Source organism: Phaenicophaeus curvirostris, chromosome 21 (genome assembly GCF_032191515.1).
Source record: "Phaenicophaeus curvirostris isolate KB17595 chromosome 21, BPBGC_Pcur_1.0, whole genome shotgun sequence".
NCBI classification, from domain to species: Eukaryota; Metazoa; Chordata; class Aves; order Cuculiformes; family Cuculidae; genus Phaenicophaeus; species Phaenicophaeus curvirostris.
The window spans coordinates 7517111-7544074 of NC_091412.1; the positions used below are offsets into that span (position 1 = coordinate 7517111).

The window sequence follows — 26964 nt, forward strand, 5'->3', positions numbered from 1 at the left end:
GCCAGCTGTGATGAAAGCAGCCCCACAGCTGCGTGATCAGATTTACAGAAACCAAACCATCCTGCTCAAGGGAAACTGCTCAGCCTGCTACAGCTTCTTATAGTACTAATGGCAGCGAGGCTATCGGAAGTTCAAAACCAGAATAAATACCAATTTTAGTTAACTGGGTGAACCAGACACTCACAGGCTGACCCCGTGACCTGCCCTCCCTAGGGGTCATTCATTAAACCAACAGCAATCCAAATTGCCCTCACATCCTGGGGGCTGCGCTGCAGTGAGCAGCAAAGAGGGATCAGTTACCAGCAAGTCGAGCGTGCTCACTACAAGAAAACACGCGATTCCTTTACCTCCAAGGAGCCAACCTGGACACGCACCAGAGCTGGACTCACTGGAATAAAGGTAACGTTGGTAAAACTCAGGGGAAAACAATGAACATAGACCTACTGTGAGCCAGCTCCAGCACCCCCAAAGCTGCATTTGGATCTCTTCAACCTCTAGCCTTGCTCTAACTAACCACTGTAAAGGAGATAAAGCCAAACACCCACTTTTATAAACATTACGAGGAGGCAGGGTAAGGGGGAGCAAGGGGCCAGGTGTTTATCAAAAGCAAAGCTTTAAGAAAATTGGATGCAGATACTTCCAAGTGCAGGAACACTATATTTATTAGGTCAATATTTCATTTTAGCAATACAGTTACAGAATATCACAATGCTGGTTACAAACATAGTATGGTTCGATGGTTACAAAGAATGTTGGGCACTGCAGTCCGTGAGAAGTAAGATACGAAAGTCTCGACACGTTAGTCTCGCCACTACAAGTAGGGTGGTCTTCAAAATCTAGTAATGATCAAGATACTCTCATATAAATGAATGTGGCACTACAGGCAGAGATTCTGGTTTAGAGGTGGTTTTCGTATAAGCAGTTCGATTTATACAGTTATACAGTTCAAGCAATATCTTTTTTAAAACGCTATTAAATTAAAATCCCCTGTAGTTCAATAAAGTATAAAAATAGTACTGAACCTGGTAATATTCAATAAAATGTAGAGTTCATTCACATCATTAAGTAGTAAAGAAATTGTAAAGTTGAAGTTACCATGGCAACATCGCTTCCCAAAAAGGAATATACATAAAAGAAAAGAAGTTACACATATGGTACCTGCGACAATTATTTAGCGATCCAACACTGAACTTGTGCACCACAAACCAAGTTTCTAAATATCTCTATATATTTATATAGTATATATCTTTTTCATCTTAAAATTTACTTTTGAAAAGAAAAAAAAAAATGTGCACTTCAACAAACTCACTAAGGCCACTCATGCTATAGATACCTAGGATTGCAATGAAAGAGTTAAACATGACCCTAGAGCACACACCATTTTATCTCCCAAGGGAAACCTGTTTCCACTGCCTAAAACGTTCCTGAGATTTCGGGACAAAAGCATCACCAGTGCTGCCAATTTTTCATACATAGTTGAGTTGATTTTTAGGTAAAGGGAGTTTCACACAGAAATCCTGGCAAGGCCAAGAAACCCAACACGCAACAGGCCGGTCGGGTTGGACATGGAACAGCCACAAAGAATCAGATTCGCAGCAAACGTCTGGCCAGAAATTTTGTTATAAGATAAGGGAAAAAGAGGGAAACCATGACCTTTAGATAAAACAAGGTTTCCACACAGGCAGCAGCAGGAAGAATCTCCAAAAGTCTGAGAACAGCAACATCTCCTGTGCTATGTGCTGCTGGCCTGCAAAGTCAAATCCAATCCATAGCAATCAAGTCAAGTTTTTGTCAATAGCTTCACTCCTGTTTTAGGCACGGTGCGTTTTCCTTTTTGTACTCTACTAAAGCGTAGGACTAGAAAAAGGACACCAAGTTAAATGTGCATTTTGTGTACCATGAGAAGCAGCGCAATGGCACCTTTTGCAAACTTGAGACTGCAACACATTTTAAAAAAACCTCCGTTTTCCAAGTTACAGAAGAACTCCATTGTCCTAATAAGTTAAACAACAAAAACCCCTCAAAATTCTTTAACAAAAACTGTGTGCAAAAAGAAAAACAACTTTCAAACACTAGGTATTGACACAGAGTTACGAGTGCATCTGGAGACCAGGATAGCGAAGCAGACACTCACTGGTTGTCATTAATACCATGCTATAAAAGTGACCAAACAACTGTTTGGGGCCAAATAGTCACTGGTCGGTTTGCTTCGAGTAGCTGAGGGATATATCGATTTTCAGATCTCCTTCTGCAGCTTCCCTCCCTTCCCCTTTTGTCAGCTCTTTAAATCTTTGTGTACTTCTCCCCTTCCCTAACAAGTCACCCAGAACAGCCCCAGTGGAAAAATCCCAACGCCACCTTCCTCCTTCCTTACAAACCACAGTGTTCGCATAGAAGTGGACACACAAATTACTGGTTCAACGACTTCACACTGGAAATCAAATATTAAGCGTTTAATTTCAACAACAGTTAAAATCATTTTCCTTAAGGTGACTGCTGTTCTCACCACTGCATCCAATTGATCCGGTGCAATTGAATTACTTACCTTCACGAAAGACTCTGCAGACCCATTTCAGTGACTTTCCACTCACAGGTGGAATTTGCCAGCACCGAACAACCCCTGCTCAGCCAGCAGAAGGTGTGCTGTGCCTACAGAGAATGACAATTGTGAATTAACTTTATCTAGTGGTTCAGAGTTGGCTGCTTAAGTCACACAGGGTAAGAGTTCTCCCAGCGCACGAGGCTGCCACCCTCAATGCGTCTGGAAAACGTGTTCTGGGCAGGACGGGGTGGGGGGAATCCCAGTTCTGCCTCTAAGGGAAGGAAGGAAGGAAAACACAGGGTTTGCGTTGGAGAGTTCCACACTGAAAAATCACACAGTATGGAGAACATAAGCTTCACATCCTGCTCCTCTCGCTCTGTCTGGTGCTGAAGTCACGGAATATTGAACTAATACTACAGGATCTACTCCAGCACTGGCAGGAGGGACACGTCATTGACCTTCCCTGAGCTCAGCCACTCAGACTCCTATTTCCCCTAAAATATCAAACTGCTGTAACAACAGAGACGGGAACAGTATCCAACAACTGACACCACAGCATTTCAAATAGGCTCCAGATGCCAACAAAGACTCGATTTAGGAGATTCAGAACCAAGAACCAGCAAGAACAGGTTTATGCTACTACATGGAGAACTACTCTGTCTGCAGCAAGGACAGGATTAGGTAAAAGTTCAAGGCTACAGCAGAGCTGCCATCAGAGCACTTTGTAGGCAGCTGCAATGTTCTGCAGACCTCCTGTAACTTTAGCCACCAGCCACAGCCCCCTTGCTCCAGAATTTACGTGCCTTGGCATGACTCATCTTGCAGAGATACTACAATGAGAAGTTCAACCCTAGAGTCGCATGAAATGCAAGCCAGCAGGCCTACGAGCATCACTACAGCTACTCTTGGCCAAGTCACATTTCTTGGCCAAAGTCCATTATCAATGAGAATTCTGGGTGAGTTTTAGGACCTTAATTCCTTCCAAACAAGCTAACGCATCGAAGAAGATAATATGCTGGTGAAGTTTTAGAAAAGGAAGAAGTACATCCATGCAGCAAGATCCCAGCACAAAGCAACTAATTAAACAAACCGAACTATTGCATTTGGTTATCAGACAGAAGCGTTAACACCTCCCTAACCTGCCCCAAGGTGGAAGCTCTCCTGGTTGCCCTAACTTGAAGGCAAATCATGAAATACATATGCAAACCAGAGCCAAAACAACAGCAGCGGTTCATTTAGACCACTCTCACTGGTATCAGAAATGATGCTCCTCATCCCAAACGTAAAGCCTTGAGATCATTGAGATGCCTTAGTCAGAAGCTGGAAACAGAGACCCAAAACTGGAAACCCTTATCTAATAAATACTCTCCAGATAATGCAAGTGTAAACCCACGTACCCCATACTTGTGCAGCACAGAAATGACACAGCTTCTTGAGGACAATTTCAAGCACACCTTCCCTGCCCAAATTCTGATATCAGTTTACAGACTTCATTTACTTTTAAATAGTTTTAATAGGACTTAAGAAAAGGATTCATAAGAACTTTTGCCCACAGAGCAGGGCACTGACGAATTACATTCAGGGATAAAAAAAACTCAAAACATTTTGCCTTGTAGAAAGCAGAGTTTGTCTGTAGTACCCAAAGCAGCCATAAACATAATTGCTATAAATAAATTAGACTTTAAATCTATGTACAATTTTAAACTGGATTTTCATTGAACAGCCATTGAGAATATACTGCAGTCTAAGTCTTAACACCACAGTTGTATTTTCTAATGAAAATACTTCTTTTCACATCAGTGAAGATATTCCAAGTACGCAATCATTAAATCTGCATTCACTAATGACATAACTGCATTTTAAAGTTGGTATTATTCAGCCTTTCTCCCAAAAATACACTTGAAGGCACCAGGTATATGAACTATTGGCCTGTGAAATTTCAGTTAAGAGCCGTTAAGCTCAAAGTTGTGTCTGAAATTCCTGTTTTTCTCTGCACTCTTTCTCAAAGACTAACAAGCAGCTTTCCCTGTCCCAAACTTGATGAACAAATTAAAAACCAGACCGCAAACAAAACATCCAGTCCAAGTCCTGTAGGAACCGCGCTTGGACTGACCTCCACGGCCAGGTTACAAACCCCTGAAAACAGGGGAGGAAGGGAGAAAAGCCAAACCTGACAGAATAATGACCATAGGAGCACTGCTCGTGCTGCTGTAAGAACTGAGGTAAGAGCAGTGAGTTGTTCCTAGTTTGCTACGTTACGGACTTTCAGATGAGCATTACCTCAACATTAAAAAAAAAACCAACAAAACAAACAAAATCAAAAAACCCACCAAACCAAAAAAAAAGCACACAACCAAGCAGCCCCCGCAACAGAAGAAAAATTAAGACAAGCAAGTGAGAGAGGCATCATTAAAGGATCTTTACAGCTGACCTCTGCTTTAATTAATATAAAGGATTCAGTTTCTGGTTGTACTACTGTTTAATGCAGAAATGAAGCATCACAAAAAAGACCTGTTGTGCTTTTTGGCATTTTCTGCTGACCCCTGCAAACTGTACAATAAGTTGTGTTCTCCAGAAACATAAAATTGAACTGGATTGTAATACAAAACTATTAACTGGTATAAACAAGTTACTGCCTTAGTTATTAGAGTAAGCCCGTTGAACAAGGAAAAAAAAAAATGGCTGCAAATAGTTAAGTGTTTCTAGTTTTTTTGCCTGTGGCATTGACATTAATATTTGTATAAGCTTACTAGGTAAAGACATGCCATTGCAACCGCTAAAGAACGTTCACTTCCTAGTTTCGTATCTATTACATGAATATCATTTGCACTGATCATACATCTAAATGAAATAATTCTACCGTAAAAGTGAATGCAGGGGCAGAAATATTAAATTAAAGCCACTGGTCCAAAAACTGTTTTTTCTAGCAGGCTGGTCCACTTTTGATTTTCCTGGTCCTGTTCAGAAGATTAGCACTCTTGGTTGGTACCAAGGAAAACGAAGATTGCTGGTCTACTGGATCTTCTATCGCTTACAGTTGAACACTGGTCCAGTTCAGGATACTGAAACCAACATACGGTGGTTACTTGCTTAACGACCTATCGTGGTTCACATGGAGCATGTTGCTCTCTGTAGTGGTTCTTTGCCACTTTTCTTCATAAGGCAGCAGCCAAGGCTAGGGCAGCACTCTCCCTTTTCTTGATATTTACGATTAAGCTTTGCTACAATGCCTACAGTAGAAAGGCCTGTCTCACAACTTCGATAGCACAGCATTTTTTCTTTCTATATATCAGAAAAAAGCTCTGGATGAAACTTTCCGTTCATAATAAGAATGCAACTCTTTTGAACTCAAACAGTTTTATTTAATGTTTTCTCGCAGACTTTCTGCAAAGTAGCTTCTTTTGAAAGAAGAGAGAAAGAAGGGGTTTTCAGGAATACCAAGTTAAAAATGTGAACCGAACTAAACATGCCATACACATGCTGATAAGAATTTAACACACATTCGTCCGTATGGGCACTCTTCAGTAGACTGGACCAGTGTTTCAATGCAAATTCCAGCCCCCAGAGAACTACATGGTTTAGATTTCACAGTATGACTTTTCCCCCTTGTAACCTGGGGAAAAACACCTTAACTGGTTAACTGACGAAGTTCCTAGCTACTCTGTCCATCAGCACTCTGAGACATCAGAAAAGACTGGACCACTTCTTCAGTGGATTGGGGGCTGGTGCTTACGTCCTCCAGAGCATCTGTAACCGAGAACTGCCGGTCCCGCAACCGGTTCCAATTGGCCAAAATATTGTGGTATTCAAAAACCTTCTCGTAATTGCCAATGGAATTGTACAGTTTAATGAGACCTCTGTAATCGTATTCAAGTCCACTGTATCCTTCCCCAAAAAGCTTCTTTCCTAAAGAAATCCAAAAGAAGGCAAAATTAACAGGGTAATCCACTCACACGTTGCATCTTATTTCTCATGTTGTTCTTACCAAGAACATGAACCTTTTCGTTACAGCAAACGAAGAACACTAGCAACATGCAAGCTGCCTGGATGATGGTTTGAATTCTATCCAGCTTTTTGTTTAAGAATATTGTAACTTGTCCACAGGGACTCTACAACCAGATCATTAATTACACCACAGCTTTACACACATCAAATTGACCAATCGTCTAACGGTGGCAGCCATTCTGTGCCTCTATTTCACTTCAAATTCAACTTAAACAGTGAAGTTGTTTCTCAGTTTTCTACCTTAACATTGTATTTTTTTCTGTAACATACTGCACGTAATTGTGCGAAGTAAGATTATCTGCCTCAAAACTGGACTCCAGCACCGCCCAAAGATGCAGTTATTTGGAATACTAACTTCAAAACAAATTATAGTGGGCAAGAAGAGTAATTACCGGATAGGCTGACAGGCACGATACTTGATTTTCTTTTAGATACTAACTACATTCTGCACTGAAATTTAGCTACAGCTCCAAAATGTAGCCTAGAGACAACACCCAAGCTTTTAACTTTAATACACTTGTTAACAATGTTCCCTGCAATATTAAAACAGCTATAGTATCACACATTTTAAGAATCACCTACCAATCGCTATGGATCTCAAATACAGCTTCTCAGCATTTTCGTATTGATTCATATCATAGTTGTAGAGAGAAGCTAGATGACCCACTGACAGGGCAACTTCATAATCTTCTTGACCTAGAAGCTGCTCCTTAATCTGAATTGCCTTAATGTGCATTTCTTCTGCTTCCTACGAGGATCAAATTCACATAGGTCAGTCAGACACTACTCAACGTGCCATAAGAAGAGGAAAAAGAAAACAACATTTAAAGAAACCTAAGTATGAAGTGGCTAAATTGTCTGTAGTAATTGATATAAGGCAAAAAGTAATGAAGCCAAAAACCTAACAGTTCTACAAATAAAGTTAAGCTGATCAGCAAATAGCGTTACTTTTTCTGTTGTCAGAATTGCTGTCACTCTCTCTCTCTGAGGGCATCATGCATCTTCATTACTTTTGTGCAAAGCTTTGGAGAGACAAATTTAAAAGTACAAGTTTTCCATAAAAATACCAACATCGCTGGCTGTGACAGTTACACATCTTGCAATTTTTAAGATCTTTACATCAATATAATCTTACCTTAAACTTTCTCATGGACTGATACAGTCTTCCCAGGTTGCCATAGTGTTTTGCTGTTTGTACATTGAACTCCCCAAAGGCTTTTTTAGCCAGCTGGAGCGAGGACAGATGCAAGTCATGAGCTTCTTGAAGTAACCTCTGCTCAGTTTCCTTGTTGTGACAGTCTATTGCAATCTCCTCCAGAATAAGTGCTGAGTATAGAAGAGAAAAACCACTCTTACTGTGTTCCCAACACAGATACGTTAACTGTAGGTAGCGGGAAAACCATCAGCCCAAGGTATCCTGGGCCACATGTAACTGGGCTTTGTGTTTATTAGAAACTATTTTCAAACAGGTATGACCCACATATCAAGCTCCCAACTTATTTTTGTATTCTGTATTTTTACTCCCCACCCCTGCCAAGTCTTGCAGTGAAATCTTAAAGAAGTTTCTTCTGTTTTTTACAAGTCTGTTGACAGAGAACATTGAGGACTAAAAATATTCTAGAGTCACCTCCACTTGAAGAACACAACTCATGTTACATTGGCTCTGTTAGGATTACAGATTGTCCCAGTAATAGAATTAAAGGTACTACCTTTAACTCTCTTTGAAGATGCCAAGAGAAGATGGTCTTCTGGGAGGATGTGAGTTATAATGCCAATAGCACGTTCGGCATGGAACCTGGAAGAGTTTAAGTGAAAAATTCAACATGCATGTATTTATGTTAGCAGCTGAATAATAAATTTCAGAAACATTTATACAAAAAACAGATGCATTTAAATTTTAACTGGAACATCTGTATCATTTAAGAACATTTTTCTACATTTCCAGTACTAAACTTGCAACCAGTACCGCAAAAGACTGTACTCACAGCGCATTGTCAAATTTTCCAGAGCTGTACTGGTGAACATACGAAGAGTAAGCCAAGTCTTCGTGAGCTGTAGCTACATGTATGTTTTTACCTCCAAATACTGACTGCCGGATATCTAGAGCTGTCTGAAAGAGTCGAGAAGACCATTTCAGCAGTTAGTACAGAAAAAACTAAAACAACTATTATCCATCTCTAAGTTAACAGTATGCGTGTTTCAATAGAAACATGAGAGAAAATAAATATCAAGAAAAACCGAGACAGACATTCAGTCCTGCTGCATACCTGATAGATTGCAACCGATTGGCATATATTGTCTACGTTAAGCAAGTAAAATCCATAGTCCAGCAGCGTATCAGAATATTTGGGGTGCTTGGCTCCAAAATGCTCCCTGTAGAAACACACTTAGATTACAAACTAAGGGAAGTCAAGCATAACTTTGAAAGGTTTTTTCGTTTGGAATGCAACTTACCGGGCAAGGTATACTGCGTGTTTTATCAGCTGTTCGGCCTTCTTAAATTCACGTTTTACAACACAAGCCTAAACAGGTTGAAATTAAGCATGTAAAAAGGTGTGTACTCAGAATTCACCTCCTCCAGATATTTTCCCAATTGCTAAATACTAATTTTAATTTCAAAGGACTTCTCAGTTATTTAAGCAAAGGTTGACAGGTAACAAGAATAAATGTATCTCTCATGCTGCTGTAAATGCCTAACTAAAGGGTTGGAACTGTACCTAGCCTAGATTAAATGGGAACAGGCCACTTTTCATGGAACGCTCTCAGGTGAACTTTCAGGATGTCTGCTTGAACAGCTCTAACTCATTTTAGAAAGAAAGAAACCCAAACTTCTCCCAGGTTCAAGGCCTAGGCGGACTCACTAAACACAAATAACAAGCTGTAAGGCTCACGAAGAGCACCTTGTTACTCAACTATGCTGGAGGTACCACCTATCCTCACCCATTGCTGGTAGTTCATTTAGGTAAAAAAGAAACACGGAAGATTTTAAATTCACCTTTGAAGCTTGCCGTAGAACATCCACCACTACTTTTACAGGCAGGCCAACTGTTATCTCCTTCATAGCTTCTATACACCATTTATAAGCCTGTAGAACAAAGTTACCAACATCCTGAAACTGGAACATCACTATGTTCCAATGTCAAGAAAAACATTACTTGGCTCTGAAAAATAAACTGGTCATTTACATTACAAAGTATTAAAACATTCTGTTTAACTATGTATCTAATGAAACTTGTTCAGCTGTGTCTTAAAAGACAGACTTAAAAGCACTCATAAGGATTATGTGTAAGTCAGTGTTTTATACTACCCTAAGGTATGCATTATTACAATAACTTTTACAGACAAAATGGGTGTTTTATAATCTGCAAGTAATCCTCACAGTTCCTACTGGGCAGAGAACTTCCTGGTCACTGTCCTTAGGAGCTAAAGGCAAACCCCAGTTTACACAGCGGTTTCACTGAAGACAGGTTTACATACAAGAAGTGCAAAGAACCGTTACCTGTGATATGCTATTTGTTTTTAGCTACTAGAATAAGCCTTTCAGTATTTCATTTACAGATGAACAATGCACACTACCATCAATCACACACCATTTGTTAGTGTTGGTTAAAGCACTGTTATGAGTTTGTAGACTAATTTGGAGCAATACACCGGAAAAAAATGTATATCAAGTATTCCTCTGGTACTGCCACACTGGTACCAAAAAAGAAAGATCAGGAACTCCAGTAGAGAGACAATGTGAATATAACTAGCCAGCCATCAAACATCCGGATTATTTCATAACCAGTTCTCTGAAGAAAAACAAAACCAAAATCCCACTCACCTCATCATAGTGGCTCTTGGCAAAGAGCAGTGCACACAGCTCCCCGTAGAGCGCTGCTTTATTTGCTTGCTGACCGTGCTTTGCCAGTTTATCCATGTAAGACTGAGCGAGTTTGAATGTTTCTTCTCCCAAGTGATATTTACAGTTCCCATTTCGAACATGCAGCAACCTTGGGAAGATGTAAAAAGATCTTCTAAATGATGTCTAAATAAACCATTTCCAACTACAGCAGTAGCACAGACATACAGTTTGGTATTACACTTACCGGGCTACCATCCCAACAGAACTACACTGTCTAAATTCAGTAACACAGAGCTATTTACAGAACATTGTTTCAGTAAACCATGTTCGCCTCTTGCATGGCAGGAATTTTTACTGTTGGGGACGTCAAACGATTTTACACATAGATGCGCTTTTACACACCCAATGCCCAAACCACTTGGGTGTGGTGGCTTTGCTTGATTTTTCATGAGTTATGTACTTCTCAACCCTGATAAAATTCCGTTTCCAGAACACTAAGACACAGTATTGAATCCCGTCTCCCTCCATTCCAGAATAGAGCAAACTGAAACATACACTTCCTAACTGCAGACATAATGACTTTTCAGGCATCTCTGTGCTTTCTCCTCAAACCTTAAGCAGCACAGTGCTTCATGAGTGGGCATTATTTTTGGTTTGAAGGTGTCTTCATCAGACATTCAATCACACCCATTCAACGTGACAACCAGCAATTCCTTATTGGAATGTATCGTGAAACTTAAACATCAACAAGAAAAGATAAATTTCACATTTTCACGGGAAGGAAGCGCCAGGCAAGCATACAGCAGATGTGTATTAACCACACAGAGAGAAGATCAAAAGGAAAGGCCTTAAAAAAAAACAAACAAACCCTGACACGAGCTACACAAATAAACCCCAGCTTTCCAATGAGAAATAAAGCAACATGGCTCAAGAACATAACGAAAAAAGCAACAGACATTTTTTCTTAAATATTGCCTGAGAACTAAACACAATGCAGAAGTGCGTTGTGTTCTCGGTCACAGGGAGCAGAAAACATCCTAACATCCCAGCAACAAGACATGGGAATTTTAAAGTAACTAGAGAGAAACACTAAGCAGTTACACTTCCCCTAAAGAGGGAAACCATTTTGCCTGCACCATTCCACTGGGAGCTGCTATGCAACATCAAAAACACGAAGCCCAAATCCCATGTAACGGTACAAGCCAGTAGGGATAGCAGTGCAATTTAGATAAGTGCCTGGGAAAGATAATATTCAGTATCTGGATGCTACAGTGATAGTGCCTAAAAACAAAGAAATCTACCAAAAACCCAAGCTAAGCCTAACCCAATCCTCTAGGATAAGCAGAATTTATGTGATCCGGTTTCGAGTAACAAAAAATTCTTTATTATTCCAAAGAAATTTCAGAAGATAAAGACAAGAAGAAAAAAAAAAATAAAAGCTAGGGCATTTATGCTAATAGCTATCAATCTTCTTTGATGTCTGCAGTAACAGCTTTTGGGGAGTAAATTGCCCCCGCTCCCCGCCAGTAAAATAAATCTCTAGGAGCATACAAATGTAGCAAACAACGCTACACAGCAGCTTAGGAAGTCTAAAAGCATCAGGAAAAAAAAAAAAACCACCAAGAAGCAGCAAAACCTGAAACAATGAAGTGGGAGAATCGTGTATTCGTATTATATATCTGTGCCTTGCTGTTTAACATAGAATGAGAAAAAGCAAACCAGAAGGAGCACAACACAATTAGAAAAGTAGCCTACAAGCCTGTAGAAATCTCAAATCTTCAGTTTCTCCAAATAATTTACTACTGCCAGTACAAAACCCCATCAAGTTACATCTAAATAACACAAAATTTTACATCTATTTAAGTGGTATTCCATTAACAATGCAATGTATTAAACTTCTGGGATTAGATTTTCTAGCTTTCAGAGTAAGAGCAGTCACTTTTTTAGAGCATTGTATTTTCAGAAGTTAGACTTGAAATCAGTTAAAATTCAGTTCTCTTAGAACCCCAGCTACCTCCAGTACAAGCACAGTGGCAAGAACAAGATATTCTACAGCAGGGATTCAAGGGTAATGACGAAAGTTTCTCACTGTCTCACAACTTTGAGGCCAAGCATAGATACTGCACTCTCCCACAAAAAAAAAGGTGTTCAGATTTTATATATTTCACACTTCTGGAAGTGTTTCAAATTCTTTCTATTTGATACACTTCCAAACAACTGATGGTGTTGTTTGATTGTTTGGGAAATGCCTGAACACACAGCAGTGTCTCCTCACTCACACTGCTGCCCAGAGGGACCTAATGTTACATGCAGGCCATCAGCTTTCACTACAAGAACAATGCTCGTCTATCCAAACCGAATTAACATCTCCAGTTCAGAAGAGCTTATTCTAACACTCGATGCAAACACAAAATTAAAACTGCTCCACAGGCTATATGCTGCTGTCCAGAGTTACCTTTTTTCCCCCCTTCTTCTTTTCTTTTTTTCTGTTTGGAGTAGAGGAGGGAATTTAAGGTTATTTCTCCAGCTTGCCAAGCAGCCCAATACAACCAGGAAACTTGTTTTAAATGAATTAGAAGGCAAAGAACCAAGTCCTAACAATGGTACTATATATACATCATTCCCCAGTTCTAGGAAGGTGCTTATGTGTGCCCAGTCTTGTGGCATCATCTTATTTCTGGAATGAAAGCCAATGGTAGCTGGCAGAGTAGAACAAGGCAGAACAGCAACTGTTGCCACGGCCTCCGGTTGGCACACGAAATAAGCAGCTTCTGGCAAATCCTATTAACTCTTCATATTTGTTCAACCATCAACAAGACACAGCTTTTTTTTTTTGAGAAATTTTCCAAAACAAGTTTTGCCTTATAGCCAGATAAACAGTACATATTTTGTTGTTCATTACAGCAGCTAAAAATATAATCCTACTTTAACATCACTCAGTAGCACACAGGTATTCAAGCGCATACCTGCAGCACACACAAGAGGTCAGGGTGTTGCCAACGAAACCAACTTGGCTACCTGCTGCACACAGGACTACACACATCTGGATACACAGACAAGAGCACAGCAACGAACAACTAAAACTTAAAGCTGAAAGGGGGGAGATTTACATTAAATATTGGGAATAATTTTTTTTCCTGTGAGGGTGGGGAGGCCCTGGCCCAGGTTGCCCAGGGAAGCTGTGGCTGCTCTATCCCTAGAGCAGGCTGGATGAGGCTTTGAGCCTCTGATGCAGTGGAAGGTGTCCCTGCCCATGGATCCGGATGAGCTTTAAGGTCTCTTCCAACTCAAGCCATTCTATGATCCTATGATATTCCTTGAAGCTTCTATGAATGTAATTTGTATCTCAATAGAGCCCGCAACAGGCCTTGAGAAGTGAAGCAGATACAAAACTCAAATGCCTCCTAAAAACAAAATTTCTTTTCCAAAAATTTAAGCTGCAGCTGGAGACATCCACAAGAACTGGGACTCTAGATATTTACCTTATACATAGTTAAGTATCTTAGCATGGAGCAAGAGAACTCATGGGAATCAAGAAAAGCACGTTTCCCTTTATTACTGTGTTTATATCATTTGAGTTTAGATTTGGAAAAATCTTTCTGTAGTAAATATAATTTCAGCAAACACCGAAATGTAACATTCCTTCAGATGCAAAAAGCCTTTGAAAAGAGCCGGGTTCTGGACCACTCTCCCTATCCAGCCCGTTACCTGTGATGTGTTACACAAAGGCAAAAAAGTAGTTTTTTTCCCCATCGAGCTGTGCTGCCAGTTTACAAGCTGAGAAGCAGGGATTAGTGTAAAACAAGCACCTTCTGACCTCTGTTTTAGCCAGGAAATTATTTTGGTGGAGCAGAATACACAAGGGAGCATCAGAAGCTTGATGGCTCCAAGGCAACTGGTAACAAGTTAATATTTACTTTCATAGTAAGACATACAGGAATTAAAGATGAGCTCACCTTACACAGCATTCTACGGCACGAAACCAATGAAAGATTTCATCATGAAGGGTGCATAACTGAAGGCAGGAAAGAAACACCTTCTCAGCGTCGCTGTACCAGCCTGCATCCGAAAGAAACCCCCCTAAAAAAAAAATTTAAAAAAAAAACAAGAACAAACAAATTTCAATAGCAAAACTCACCTTTTTAAGACAAAAATTGTTTGCTCGAGTCTCGTAAGAAGACCGCTTATCTTATGTTTCATTACAAATAAAAATAAAGACAGGAACAGATTAGTTCAGTATCCTCCATGCCAAAATACAGAAAGCTATTGTTAAATCACTTGGGGGGGGGAAGAGAGAAAAAGTGAGAGCAAAGGCACCTTTCTTCTGTTTCACAAAAGAGTTCTGACAAAATTTCACAGAACTGCATAATATATATGGGAATCCTGTCAATGTTAAACCCTCCCATCTTGAACCAGAAAGGATGAAGTAAGAGTAGAGTTACTCTCCTTCAGCTGAGGATGACTTTTTTGGTATTAGTTATTTGTCTGTCAAGAAATACTTACCAATGCTAAAATTTTGCAAAGTCTGCATTACATCTGCAAACAAATTTTAAACCTAAACCATCTGAGCTGGCAAATAAATCTATACATTCTTAGATATTAAAATCCATATATTTTCCTTAAGACACCAAGTAGATTTCCAAAAACTATATTCCAAACCTACATAGGTTCTTACAATACTAATCACAGATATGAACTTGAAAAAATTAGCACAACTGAGTTTTGCGTGAAAGAAAGTTACATCTGTTAAATACCCCATCATCACCAGTTACCTAAAACAAAACCAATCTGGATTGCTTTTTCTTTTACAGCAGAATCCGATTCAGCTATGTAGGAGCACCGTCTACTGAAAGAATAGGCCAGTACAGAAGCAACTTTTACTCCATGGTCCATCAAAGCCTGAAAACAGTGATGAAGCAGATGTCTGAAACAAAAGAAAACAGAATCTGATTACACATGAAGTTTTTAAAACACTGCAGTCAGTTGGCTTGAGTGCCATGAATTCAAATGAGTAGTGATTTAGAGAAATAACTCCAACCCCCTCTCAACTAAAACCAGATGAATACAAGCGTAACTGTCAATCTCAAAAGCCAACTGATCACAGTTGTTGGATTATCCAACAAATGAGCACACACAGAGTTCTTTACAAGGATACCCTCCAGCGTAAGTAAGACATAGGCCACCCATACAATATTAAAACTAGAGAACAACATTTTAAGCTGAAATTTAGAGGGGGAGGAAGCCTCAGATCCACCCTTACCCCACAACTCTCATAGAAACTGCAGATAAATGAGCAGTGAACGAATCTATTAACATCACAGGCATTCAAACAATGGGAGGGAGGTACGCCTCAAGACTGGAAGCTTATTCTGGTTACAAAGAATCAGATCTAAGAAAGTCAAGTTCTAAGCATAACACAATAAAGTGAAATACTTAGTGACAGGCTTCATAGCCTTTCACCTACAATTTGCTACAAAAAAAAAGAAACTTTGACCCTTGTTGCTCAGGGACCAGCTGGGCACTGATCAGTTGGTGGTGAGCAATTGGGGGTTTTGGCATCATTTGGTTTTCCTGTTTGTGTTTTTTTTTTCTTCTCTATTGCCTTCTTTTTCAAAAATTATTAACTTGTCTATGTCAACCCACAAGTTTTCACACTTTCACCCACCTAATTCTCTCCCTCACGCCACTGGGTGTGTTAGCGAGTTCCAAGACAGGAATACACATCTTAACCTAGTTCATCTGTAAATTTAAGACAACATTCCTTCGGCTATTAGATGGGCTTGTAAAACCATGAAAATTAACAACGTTTTCCAAGTTCAAAACCTAGATCGAGAGGCAAGAGCTGAAGTGAGAATTATTGATATATTAAGATACTTACCTTTTATCTAAAGCTCGTAGCACCTTTGCAAAAACTTCTAGTTCACAAAATTCACTGCCCAGCTGGCACAAGCGTCCCTGTTGGTAAAGCTGAAAAATAAGTATAAATAAATTTTAAAAATTAAGACTAAGACCTTCTGGGAAATCTAGTTTAATAGTAAAGATGACTTATGATGAAAGCTAGACTGCAAAATATTGAAATGCAGCAGATTAAATAGTCTTAATTCCACAATCTCCACACCGGAGCACAACTTCAGTGCTTAAAAACTAAGCACACAAGGTATTTTTATCTATGAACACATTTTCAAGTGTCTACTATGCCCACCTGCCTCACAAAGCACTAACATGCAGGCTAGAAAGCCAAACTCCTAAGCTTAGCAAAAAATACTGATAATAGCTTCTTTGGTACCAAATGTTTTGAAGACATTTTTTAAACGGCACAGAACCCAGCATACAGCAGGACTGGATTTTATGTTATATATAAATACATACAAAGGCCACACCCACAAGTTCTGCAATGGGTGACTGACTCACCAATACTCAATGCTAAAGACTGTCAGGAGCCCTGACCCCATTAATTCCAGAGCTTACACAAGTAATTCCTGCATTAGTAAATGGGAAATCCCAAGTGAATCTGTTCATAGATGTATGAAAAGCAATGGCTAGTTTTAAACCCAAACTGATTTGTGTCGGCAGATAAGCAAATGTATCAGTTCACTTGTCCATAAAAAACAAATCACAGAGACAGTTCTTTATGCAACACAGTTAAATTGCAGAGCTTTCTGTCATACTATAAATACTAAGAATTTACATAGGTACAAAACTGTACAAATATACAGCAGAAAAATCCATTGCAGGCTTTTAACTCCTCATCTCTTGAAGCCCCAGAGCCACAAGCGACTGAAAGCAGGGCAGGTCACCAAAAGAAGCACCCCTACACCCTTGCCATCGTCAGATGTGACATCCCGCAGTCTCTGCTAGGTTATCATACTACAGACTTTTTTTTTTTTAAACACCTAACATAATAAAACACATGCACGCCACTTTTCATAAAAGAAAAAAAAGAAATCTTCGTGAGGCACTAACTCCACGGGGAAAAAGGGAGAATCTGGAAGCTTGGGTCTCACAGGCATTTCTGTCCAGAAGCTTCATCCTCCAACACAGGCCATTCAACATCCATTTCTGTTCTTTCATGATATCTGGGCTATGTGATGCAGGGATCAGAATATTGCAGTTTACCAGCAGACACAAACCAGATTATACACTCCAGTTTCACGCCACCATGAGCATGCAGGCAAATCACTAGTGCGTTGCAGTCTAAACAGTTATTCAGAACATGCTAATTTTCAGTCCATACGTAATGGCATTCAAACATAGCCTGTCCAAGATGGGCATGTTCATACCCACAGCAAGCCACACCCCTGCAATCTCAGCAGGTTTTACAGCTACAAGGAATTTTGACAAGAGGAGAGCACGTATCCTTGTGTAAGCAACAGTAAGACCAAGAGAGTACATTACTTAGAAAAGCTTGATTATAAACACAGATGCAGTGAAAATGTTAATATTCCTGTCAGTTTTAATAGTGTCATTCGAAAAGCTTGTATTGATAATCATCTTGTGTCTGGTTCACTTTTTTCTCCACCAACACTGGAAGCAGAAGAATTAGCATTCAAAACACAGCGGGTGAGAACATCTCCTCCAGCCAGAAATTTAGTTTCAATCAACACTTCTTATAAAAGCACATGACACTGATTCTACAGCACAGCAAGTTTGTTATTTTAAGAAGAGAACCTACAAAAACCCTTCAAACATACTCTGACCTAATAATGTCACTTGCTAGAAATTAATGTTTTCCTTTTAGTCATCTATTTTATCAGGTGAAAAAAAAAAATCAGTCCTTAAAAAGCAGCTCAAGTTTGCATGCAAAGTTACTCCTCAGATAAAACAGTGCCGTGTCCCTGTACTTCAAAGGGATCAGAGTTTCTTCCGAGGCAATGTTCTCTCTGACAGAGAGAAAACATCCAGTCTGCTGTATTTAAAAACCGCAGTCGTGGTTAAAGTGTTCTCATTTTCTCCAACACAGCTGTCTAAGGGTATATTCTACAAAACACAAAATCTATTTTCTGCAATAGAAAGAGTATTAAGTCTTGCCTAGTGTTCCAGGACCAAAACTTAAGGCAGACATCAATAAGCAATGAAATAATTTCTGGACAAAACTAAGACATACACTCAAGATGTTTTACCAGGACTTAAAGCTATCAAAAGCCCTATCACACATTTAACAATTAGGCTTTCAAGCAAGTACATTACCACTTCCCCTTGTCACCTTGCAGCGCTAATTAAAGGTCCCAGAGATAACTCTGATATCAGTTCACCAAACACGAACTCCAGTACGACTTTTAAAATTAATATATTTATGAAGCTACATAAGCACATGTTGTGATATGCCCCCTGTTACATGTGATTCCTAAATCCCCTATGAATAAATACCAGGGTTGGGAAGGAGAGACAGGAGAGGTCCTGGACTACACTCTCAATTTTAACACCTTGATTATTTCAAGCACATGTAAGATCTGGCTTACAGGCAAAGGTCCAAGCCTGCTATCTCTAGACCTCTCATCCCAATTCAAAGGCACACACCTGCAGTGTTCTGGCATCAAAAAAAACCCTCTACCCATTTCACTGGTATAACCGGAAATACAGTATCCCTGGGACATTTACCACACTATTCACCCCTTCCCACAACATACTGGCAAACAATATAAGGTATTAACTAGCTTGAAGTTTCTCAAAACTGTTGCAGCTGTTACAGCAATATTGTAAAAAGAAATATGACATGGAAATAACAGATGAGTATACGTCAAACTGTGAAACAATTCCAGGAGATTCAGTAACACCCGTTTGATCATCAAGAAGTAGTTGCAAGCGCTGAAGAAATGGTTTTCTTCTTAAAGCTCCAGAGAGACAAAATTCCCAACCACAAGCTTGCTACATAACATGAAAAACAAAACATAGTGATTCAAGAAAAACATGCCCCAACAAGAACGGCAGAGGTTTGGACTTCCGAGGAACTATTCTATTGTTAAGAAACAAATGCCTTCTAGACACAAACTGAACCTATTTGGAGCTTTATTTTTCTTTAACTAAAGAAAAGCCTACAATAGGAATTCCAACTTCATCATCTCACCATGTACACAGATTCTTGCACTGAAGACAGGAACCAAGGTCTAAGTTTACATATATATGTATATATAGACACGTACAATCAAACTGTTTTGCATAGCTGCGAGAAAGCATCACGAACCTCTTTCGGGATCTAAGGCATAATATTTAACTTAGAACACATCCATCTAAGCATTCAAAAGCTGCATATAATGGTGTCTCCAACTAAACATACTAATAACATAAACCAGTAACTTATCCATTATTATATCATCATGCGTTATGTGATTCTATTGCCGTTCTTGTCAGATTTTCCTCTCTGGACAGATTAAGCTTAGGTCTACCCACTTCCTAGCAAGCCTCTGAAAACAAAGATAAACATATGCGAGACTGCTAGCAAAAGCAAAGCCATAAGACAAGAGAAAAAGCTGTATGTTCTTCGCATCACCAACACTTGGGGCTGTTTCACTGTGTACTAGAAGAGGAACTGCATCACAAACAATTTGATAGAGATGCTCATATTGCTCGCTCCAGTTTGGAAGAGGACTGAGAAATAATCAGGGATATTTCAGTAAGAATTAAAGACACAAGGAATTCTAAGAAGATCCTCATCACACTTAGTAATGTCCAATAATGTAATGTGAAATAACACACCCAAGTTGGGAAGGACTGTGTGTACTCAACCAAGAAAGATGAGTATTTGGGAATATTTGGCTGTAAGCACAATCTTTCTTCCCTACTTAAAGAAGGAAAAAGTTCCTTGAGAGTCAACAGGGCACTTAATCAACTTGTTGACAAATAACTCAGGCAGGTGGGGGGCAGAGGATTAGAAAATAAGCAGTTCGAAATCCAAGTACATTTGATTATTTTAAATCAATTTCAAATCCAGAGCCTCTGCACAAGCAATAGTTCTACTGGATACTGTTTAGGGCATGAAAATCAAACTTTAGGGATCTTCTTTGAAAACATACTACCTGAAAGGAGGTTGTGGTGCAGCGGGTGTTGTCTCTTCTCCCAAATGACAAGCAATAGGACAAGAGGAGATGGCCTCAAGTTGCACCAGGGGAGGCTTAGATCGAGTACTAGGAAAAAAATCTTTACTGAGAGAGTGATGAAGTAACGGAAGAGGCTGTCCAGGGAAGTGATGGAGTCATCATCCCTGCAGGTATTGAAAAAATATGCAGATGTGGTACTTGGTGACATGGTTTAGTAGGTACAGTGGTGCTGGGCTGACAACTGCACTTGATGATATTAGAGATCTTTTTCGACCCCTGTGATTCTATGACTTACTAAACCAATCTTTACGAACCTCAAAACAATAAATAATCAAGAAAAAAAGCCCAACCTTACTGAATAAGCCTAACTTCAGAGCCAGCTTCTGGAGTCTCTGCTTTCCCACACAGCACACTTCACACCTTCACACTCAATCTCCTTTCTGTGCTGTACCAACAAAGTATTTTGTTTCACATCTACACAGTCCAGCACAAGGGATATAAAGCCTGAGCATTAGAGTCACACACAAAGTAGGATTCTCTGCAGCAGGAACTGGGGAAACTCAGTGTGCTTTGAAGTTAAATCAGTACAAAGGAAATTAAGTGGAAATAGGAATGAATGTTTCAGCATGAGCTGAACACCTCTGTTCATGGTGTGACCTCATTTTCTGAATTACAATGACTTCTAGTGTCTAAGACTCAATAATGGCTGAAAAAAAACAGGGAAGCCAGAGCACATCAGGAATGGAACACACAGCCCACAGCTGGAAGTGAAAAAAAGCCAACAGAGTAATACAAGTTAGAAAAATAGTAAGCAAAGGCAAGAAGCTTCAAACCATTCAAGACGTAACAAGAAAAGATGGTTGAGTTCTAGTCTAAATTTAGACTACAGAAAAAAGGCACACATTAAAACAAAAAGTAATAATAATTGAAAAATACTGATAGGAGTGATTATTCTCCTTCACTGTGAGGCTTGAATTTAAAAAAAGAGGCAAACAAGGATACAATTTAATTCAAGCACTATCCAGTGAAGTCTCACCACACGCACTTGGGAAGTCCAACCAGATGATCAGAGCCATGGTTCACGTGTGCACACACAGAGAAGTCGTGACCATCTCCCACATAACATTTAATTTCTGACTCCCAAAAATACAGCAGCATGAATGTAACTAAGTCTTTGTGAAGTCACATTTGATGGGTCACAGCAGAAGTCCTACAAAATGGGGCCCATTCACTCTGGGATTTTTGGCCTCCCTCACACATTGCTCACTCGTGACCTTGTTTGTATTCCTCTGGTCAGAAAACCTCAAAAGTGAAGTAGCACAGCTACACTTCACTTAATGGGGAGTTTATCCTCTTCACTCTAACCAAATACCCACGTGACAGAGGCCTCAGGACAAGCTAGTTTTATTCTAACCTTATAAAAATTATTCTTATAATCTACTCTTCATCAGTGACAACAATACTGCAATGCAGAGAATGGACTCTCTATTGCTTGTTGTGAACAGTCAGCAAATTCCTGTTTATTCATTTTGTTTGGTTCCAAGAATACTCTGATGTGATTACAAGACCTTTTCTTAGCCATGCTTGTTCTTTTCTGGATTAGCAGAACACAGCAAGGAGACACAATATTGCAGCTACATCCATTATTACAGGAGTGGGAACTATCAGGATCTAAACTCAAAATCCTGTACTTGAACTCACAACAACACAGAATCACTTCAGTTTTATCTACTACTGCAAAGAAACAGCATGACTATAACCTTCTGGACTTTGACTAAAAAATGTAATGCAAAACAAGCTAGCATACTGCAATTACTAAAGGATACAGGTCTGCACTAACAAAAACAAATGAATGTTATCGCCAGTTGTTCCTGCAGTTCATGATCTTATAAAAAAACATTCAAATAGCATTGGATCCAAATTATTTTCAAGAAAAATCAGTGTAAAGAAGGAAAAATACACAATCCAGAAAAAGACATTCCAAAAGGAAAATAATCATTGGATGAAATTCCTTGTTAGCCAGCACAAGCCCAAAATCCGTGTGCTAGCGGGTAGCTGCAACAAGTCTATGTCAGAGAACGCTAAAATGAAGGAAGCAGCATATCTTTAAAAGCAGCATGAAAACCAAAGAAATGAGATAATTACACACAATAGAATACAAAGCTGAGGCACAGAGGAAAGAACCAAATTCTATGCAAGACACTAACTGAACAGTAATCAGACTGTATAATTCAGTAGCTTATTTCTGTCCACACAAACTCTTTTCCTTAACTCCCTTAAAACACTATCCCCAACTACAAAATAGAAAAATTTCATTTTCCTCATTTTGTGAGAGTTTTTTGAGGACTTAGAGTTTATTCCAGTTGTCACCTATTTTTTAATACAGAATTTTGGCGTTTGCAAATGCTGCCACCTGCCAAATGTGCCCTATTTTAATTGGGATCGGTATAATTCTTCCTTTGGCTTCTGAAAGCTTGCCACCCTCTCTCTCTCTTTACCCCAAAATGAGAAAGAGCACCTAACCAGTTTTGCTAGGAAACACCACAACCAGGATATATATATAAACCTGGCAAAGACACAAAGGAAACAAAAAATGATATGTTTGCATATTTATTTCCCTCCCCTCCGTGCAGGTGTTACTTCTAACAATACTAGCTATGAAGCTCTTCAAAATACAACTGTGACTAATAAGACATTTTGATATTTCTTTAGCATAGATATAGTCTTTAAAACTTCCATGATATCCTCACACGTATTCTGCTCTGCCTTTATTATTTCTCTCATGGTTGCAAGGAAAAGTCAAACGCCACTTGAAAAACACCCAGTAACACCCTGCTGGATCAGTACAGGTTTCTTCTTTTACTAACGTCATGATTATTTGATATTGCCTTTTTTAAACTTTAGTTACTGCTTAAGAATGCTACAGGAGGTACAAATATGCTTCCTATTAGGATTTTGAGACATTGCAGCAGAACCAATACCTTACAGAGTGCATAGAACAGAAATTTCTGCAACTATCCTTGTCTGAGTTCTCATTGGTAACTGCAAATGCCCAGACTTATAAGGCATGTCCTAGAAGCTAACAGTTCAGGAATATATGGAGTAAGAAGTACTTGGATTTTTCAAGTAATGGGAAATAAAGGCAATATACTATGGCAATAGAGCCAAAGGGTGGATTAGAGGGTACCCTGGTGAAAAAAAAAGATTGAGACATTCTGCTAGCACCTTCCTCTCTTTTCAATAACTGCACATCGGCCATCTCTGCCCCTACTTAGACCTTCTTAATCAATGCAAACAGTTTGGCAAACCGTGCAAGACTGGCAAATACTAAGTTCAAGTGCTCATAGCAATGAGTATGACAAAAAGGTCTTGTATGGCCACAATCAATTAACACCTGTGTATCAAAATTAAATCCAACTGATACTACCTTTCCTTTTTTCCAGAGTCAGCGGCAGTTTCTCCAGTATCACAAACCATGATTACTACCTGGACAACAAAACATAACTCAAAAGTTAGCTGTGAAAGACTGGAAACATTTTCTTACTTTGAGAATCACTTTCTGCAATTATTAAATCATTTTCAAGCTCTACATGCAAGTATATTCACACAAATCCTCAATTACTCAATAAAGAGTAAGTACTATTCTATATGATACAAACAACTAACAAATACTTCCCCAATGCAGCAGCAACTACCACACAGAGAGAAAAAAAGATATAAACACAAACTGGAAGACTTTTAAAGACTATCAGTGACTTCAGAAATTCTGTTCCTGCTTTAAAGAACTTGATGGTCACGATGTATTGAACATAGCTCACCAACTTAAAATGGTATTTAAAAGCTATCTGATTTGGAAAATAACGGTATCCAGAACCAAAACAGCCAAGCAAGCACCACACAGAAGAGGGCTGCCCAAAGGTGTGGCACTGTCCTCGTTCTAACCTAGCTCAGCCGCGTCCTTTGTATCACTGGAGCCATTCAAACATAGAAACGAGAACAGTTACTAAGTGTTGTACAAGCACACAGGAAAACACAAATACTGTTCCAAAGGGTTTGTGATCTGGGCTAGGCTTCCAGGCACTCGCTGCAGGTAGACATCTCTGCATTGGGAACACCATTTAGTAAGGGCTGAGGATTCTGTCTGAGCATCCCATCCAAGTTTTAGTCACACTTACGTGTAAGTTAAGTTGAAAGTGACTACTAAAGAGCAGAGCTTCTCCTACACAGGAAAGAAAACCCCAACTAGTGAAGACGAGCCTACCACTGGCAGCCACAGCAGAACATTCAGGGTACCATGCAGTCCAGTTCTATTTATTCTGTAGGCAGAATAAATGTGTATTTGTAAGAGGAAGACAGTTTCACCTTACACATTTCAGATTATCGAAGATTGTCCTGTTGTAACACAGAAATAATAAGAAGAGCAATGCAAACTATCGCCATCAGCGAAAGTTAAACTGGCTAGTGATTACTAAACCAGAAACATTACTTTGAGAACAGGTACTTAACCTGTTTACCATCATCTGCCCAACAAGACCATGTACTGATGTACACAAGCAGAACAAACAGATGAGGAAGTCTTGTCAGAGGTCAGATACACTGCTGGTTCTTTTCCCACTATGGAACAACTCCATATGTATCTGATTCAACGCAACCACCTATGAGTGCTAATAAAAGGATAAGAAGTTGATGATCTATTAAACTCGCCTACAGATAAGTGTTTAAAGAGCCTGGGAATAATATACACTGGGATATTTCTGTCATTACAAGGTGGTTTTGTGCTTTTAAAAGCCACAGAGTACAATCCTTTCATCTGAACGAATGAAAATCAGGACAGACAATGCCAAGGAAGTTTATTTGTACACGGTCATACCTACTAACGGTTAAAAATAAACCTCAAAATACTCCTCCATGTTGTTAGTTCCATATCTTTAGGCTTTATCTGGCAATTGCCCATACATCAACCCCATCATTATTTGTGAGCACGCTCACAGGTGATAGAAAAGGGGGTTCTGTATTTCTTAGCACACCAGGCATACAAGTAACAGCAAGGACATGGAAAACGTGAATGCCTGTTTCAACACTGTAGAAACAACCACCTTGTCGCTAGCAAAGATCAGCCTTCCTTATTAATACTCATAGTCTCTATATATGTGATGGGCCACTACTCCTGGCTTATAAAGATTCATCTACAGAACTATTTCATTTACCACTTCTAAAGTTTTAGGAATTTACTGGCAGAGGAAAGAAGGGTTATCCCCATCTTAGTTGTTTTTACAGACTGTTTATCTCCTGATGAATGCCCATCTCCACCCGTCTCTGTCCATGAATGGAATGCCTTTTTAGTGGACAATAGGAATTAATGGACCATCTCAGTGTAACTTTTACTCTAACTCTGGCTATTTTAGAGGCAGCTGAAAGTGAAACAGCCCTTTCACGAAAGACTAATTTAAGGCTAATAAGCTGTATCATTAAACAAGTTTCAATTCTTTTCATCTGGTTCCGACTGGATCGTTAAAGGGATACAAGAGCACAGCAAACTCCGCTCCTTTCACCACGGACATCACCTTCTCCAATGCGTCAGAAAAAAAATAAAGAAAAAGGGAAAAAAACACATCCCAGCACAGACAGCTCCACTTTCCTGCCCCCACGGGGAGGGGGAAGTCGTCCCCCGAGAAGAAGCTCCTTCCCCGTGCCCTCTGGGCCTCGCAAGAACCGGGAACCCATGGGTGGAAGAAAAGAACCCTCGGGGCCTCGCAAGGGCTTGGAACCCACGGGTGGAAGGGAAGAACCCGAGGCCCCCGAGCCTCGCCTCCCCCCGGCGCCTCCCCAACCGCAGCCCGGGCGGCCCCACACGGGCCTGGCTCTCCCAGTCCCACCGCGTAGCGGCCCCTTCCCCTCCAAGCCCCCCAAGGAGCGGCCTGAGGCGGGCGGGGGAGCAGCTCTTCCCTCCCTCCTCCTCGCCCAGCCCCGCTTCTCCTTCCATCCCCCCCAGGCCCGGCCGGGCCCGGCCCCGCTCACCCCCCAACCCCCGCCCCGCCGCCTCCCCTCCCCGCTTCACCGTACCTTGTAATACACGTCGAACTGGATGTTCTCGGGCAGCGATCGGATATCCCGGCGCCGGGCCCGCCCGTAACTATCGACCACGGCCGAGATCGCGGTGTTATAGAGCGTCTCGGGCACCCACTCCAGCTCCACCGCCGCCATCTTGGGTGCGCGGGGCCGCCTCCCTCCCTCCCCCCGCCCCCCCGCGCGCTCCGCCCCCCCGGCTGGGGGAGATGGGGGGGGGGGGGGGGGGAAATGGAGGGGTGGGGTGGGGTGCACAGAATAAGGAGAGACCTTCGAGGTCATCAAGCAGAGCCGTCCCTGTTTACTACTCAAGCAAACCCCTGAGCATCTCATCTACCTGTCTTTTAAAGACCTCCAGGGATGGGGACTCAACTGCCCACCCCGGGGGCAGCTGTTCTATTGCCTGAGAACCCTTTTGGTGAAGAAATCTTTCCTGATCATAGAATAGTTTGGGTTGGAAGGGACCTTAAAGC

General features: G+C 40.4%; 1 protein-coding gene across 1 annotated transcript; it reads right to left on the reverse strand.

The window, feature by feature from the left end:
• Positions 1-644: 644 nt before the first annotated feature.
• On the reverse strand, positions 645-26646 carry APPBP2 (amyloid beta precursor protein binding protein 2). Its single transcript, XM_069874393.1, has 13 exons — positions 26489-26646; positions 16270-16358; positions 15164-15315; positions 14348-14471; positions 10371-10539; positions 9543-9632; positions 9002-9069; positions 8815-8920; positions 8533-8657; positions 8257-8342; positions 7683-7873; positions 7130-7295; positions 645-6448 (listed from the first exon to the last, which is right to left on the reverse strand). Exons 1-13 carry the CDS (start codon positions 26627-26629, stop codon positions 6195-6197), a joined length of 1761 nt encoding a protein of 586 aa, XP_069730494.1. The 5' UTR covers positions 26630-26646; the 3' UTR covers positions 645-6194.
• Positions 26647-26964: the final 318 nt, after the last annotated feature.

What these genes read in the sequence shown, in the direction of transcription:
- APPBP2 (XM_069874393.1), bottom strand. Translation starts at nt 26,629, where the DNA reads ATGGCGGCGGTGGAGCTGGAGTGGGTGCCCGAGACGCTCTATAACACC. An exon ending in GCCGTAGAATGCTGTGTAAG is followed by an intron (nt 10,540 to 14,347) that starts GTGAGCTCATCT and finishes CATCTTCCCAAG; the next exon opens with GTTGCTGCATGTTCGAAATG. An exon ending in GGAAAATTTGACAATGCGCT is followed by an intron (nt 8,343 to 8,532) that starts GTGAGTACAGTC and finishes AAACTCTTCCAG; the next exon opens with GTTCCATGCCGAACGTGCTA.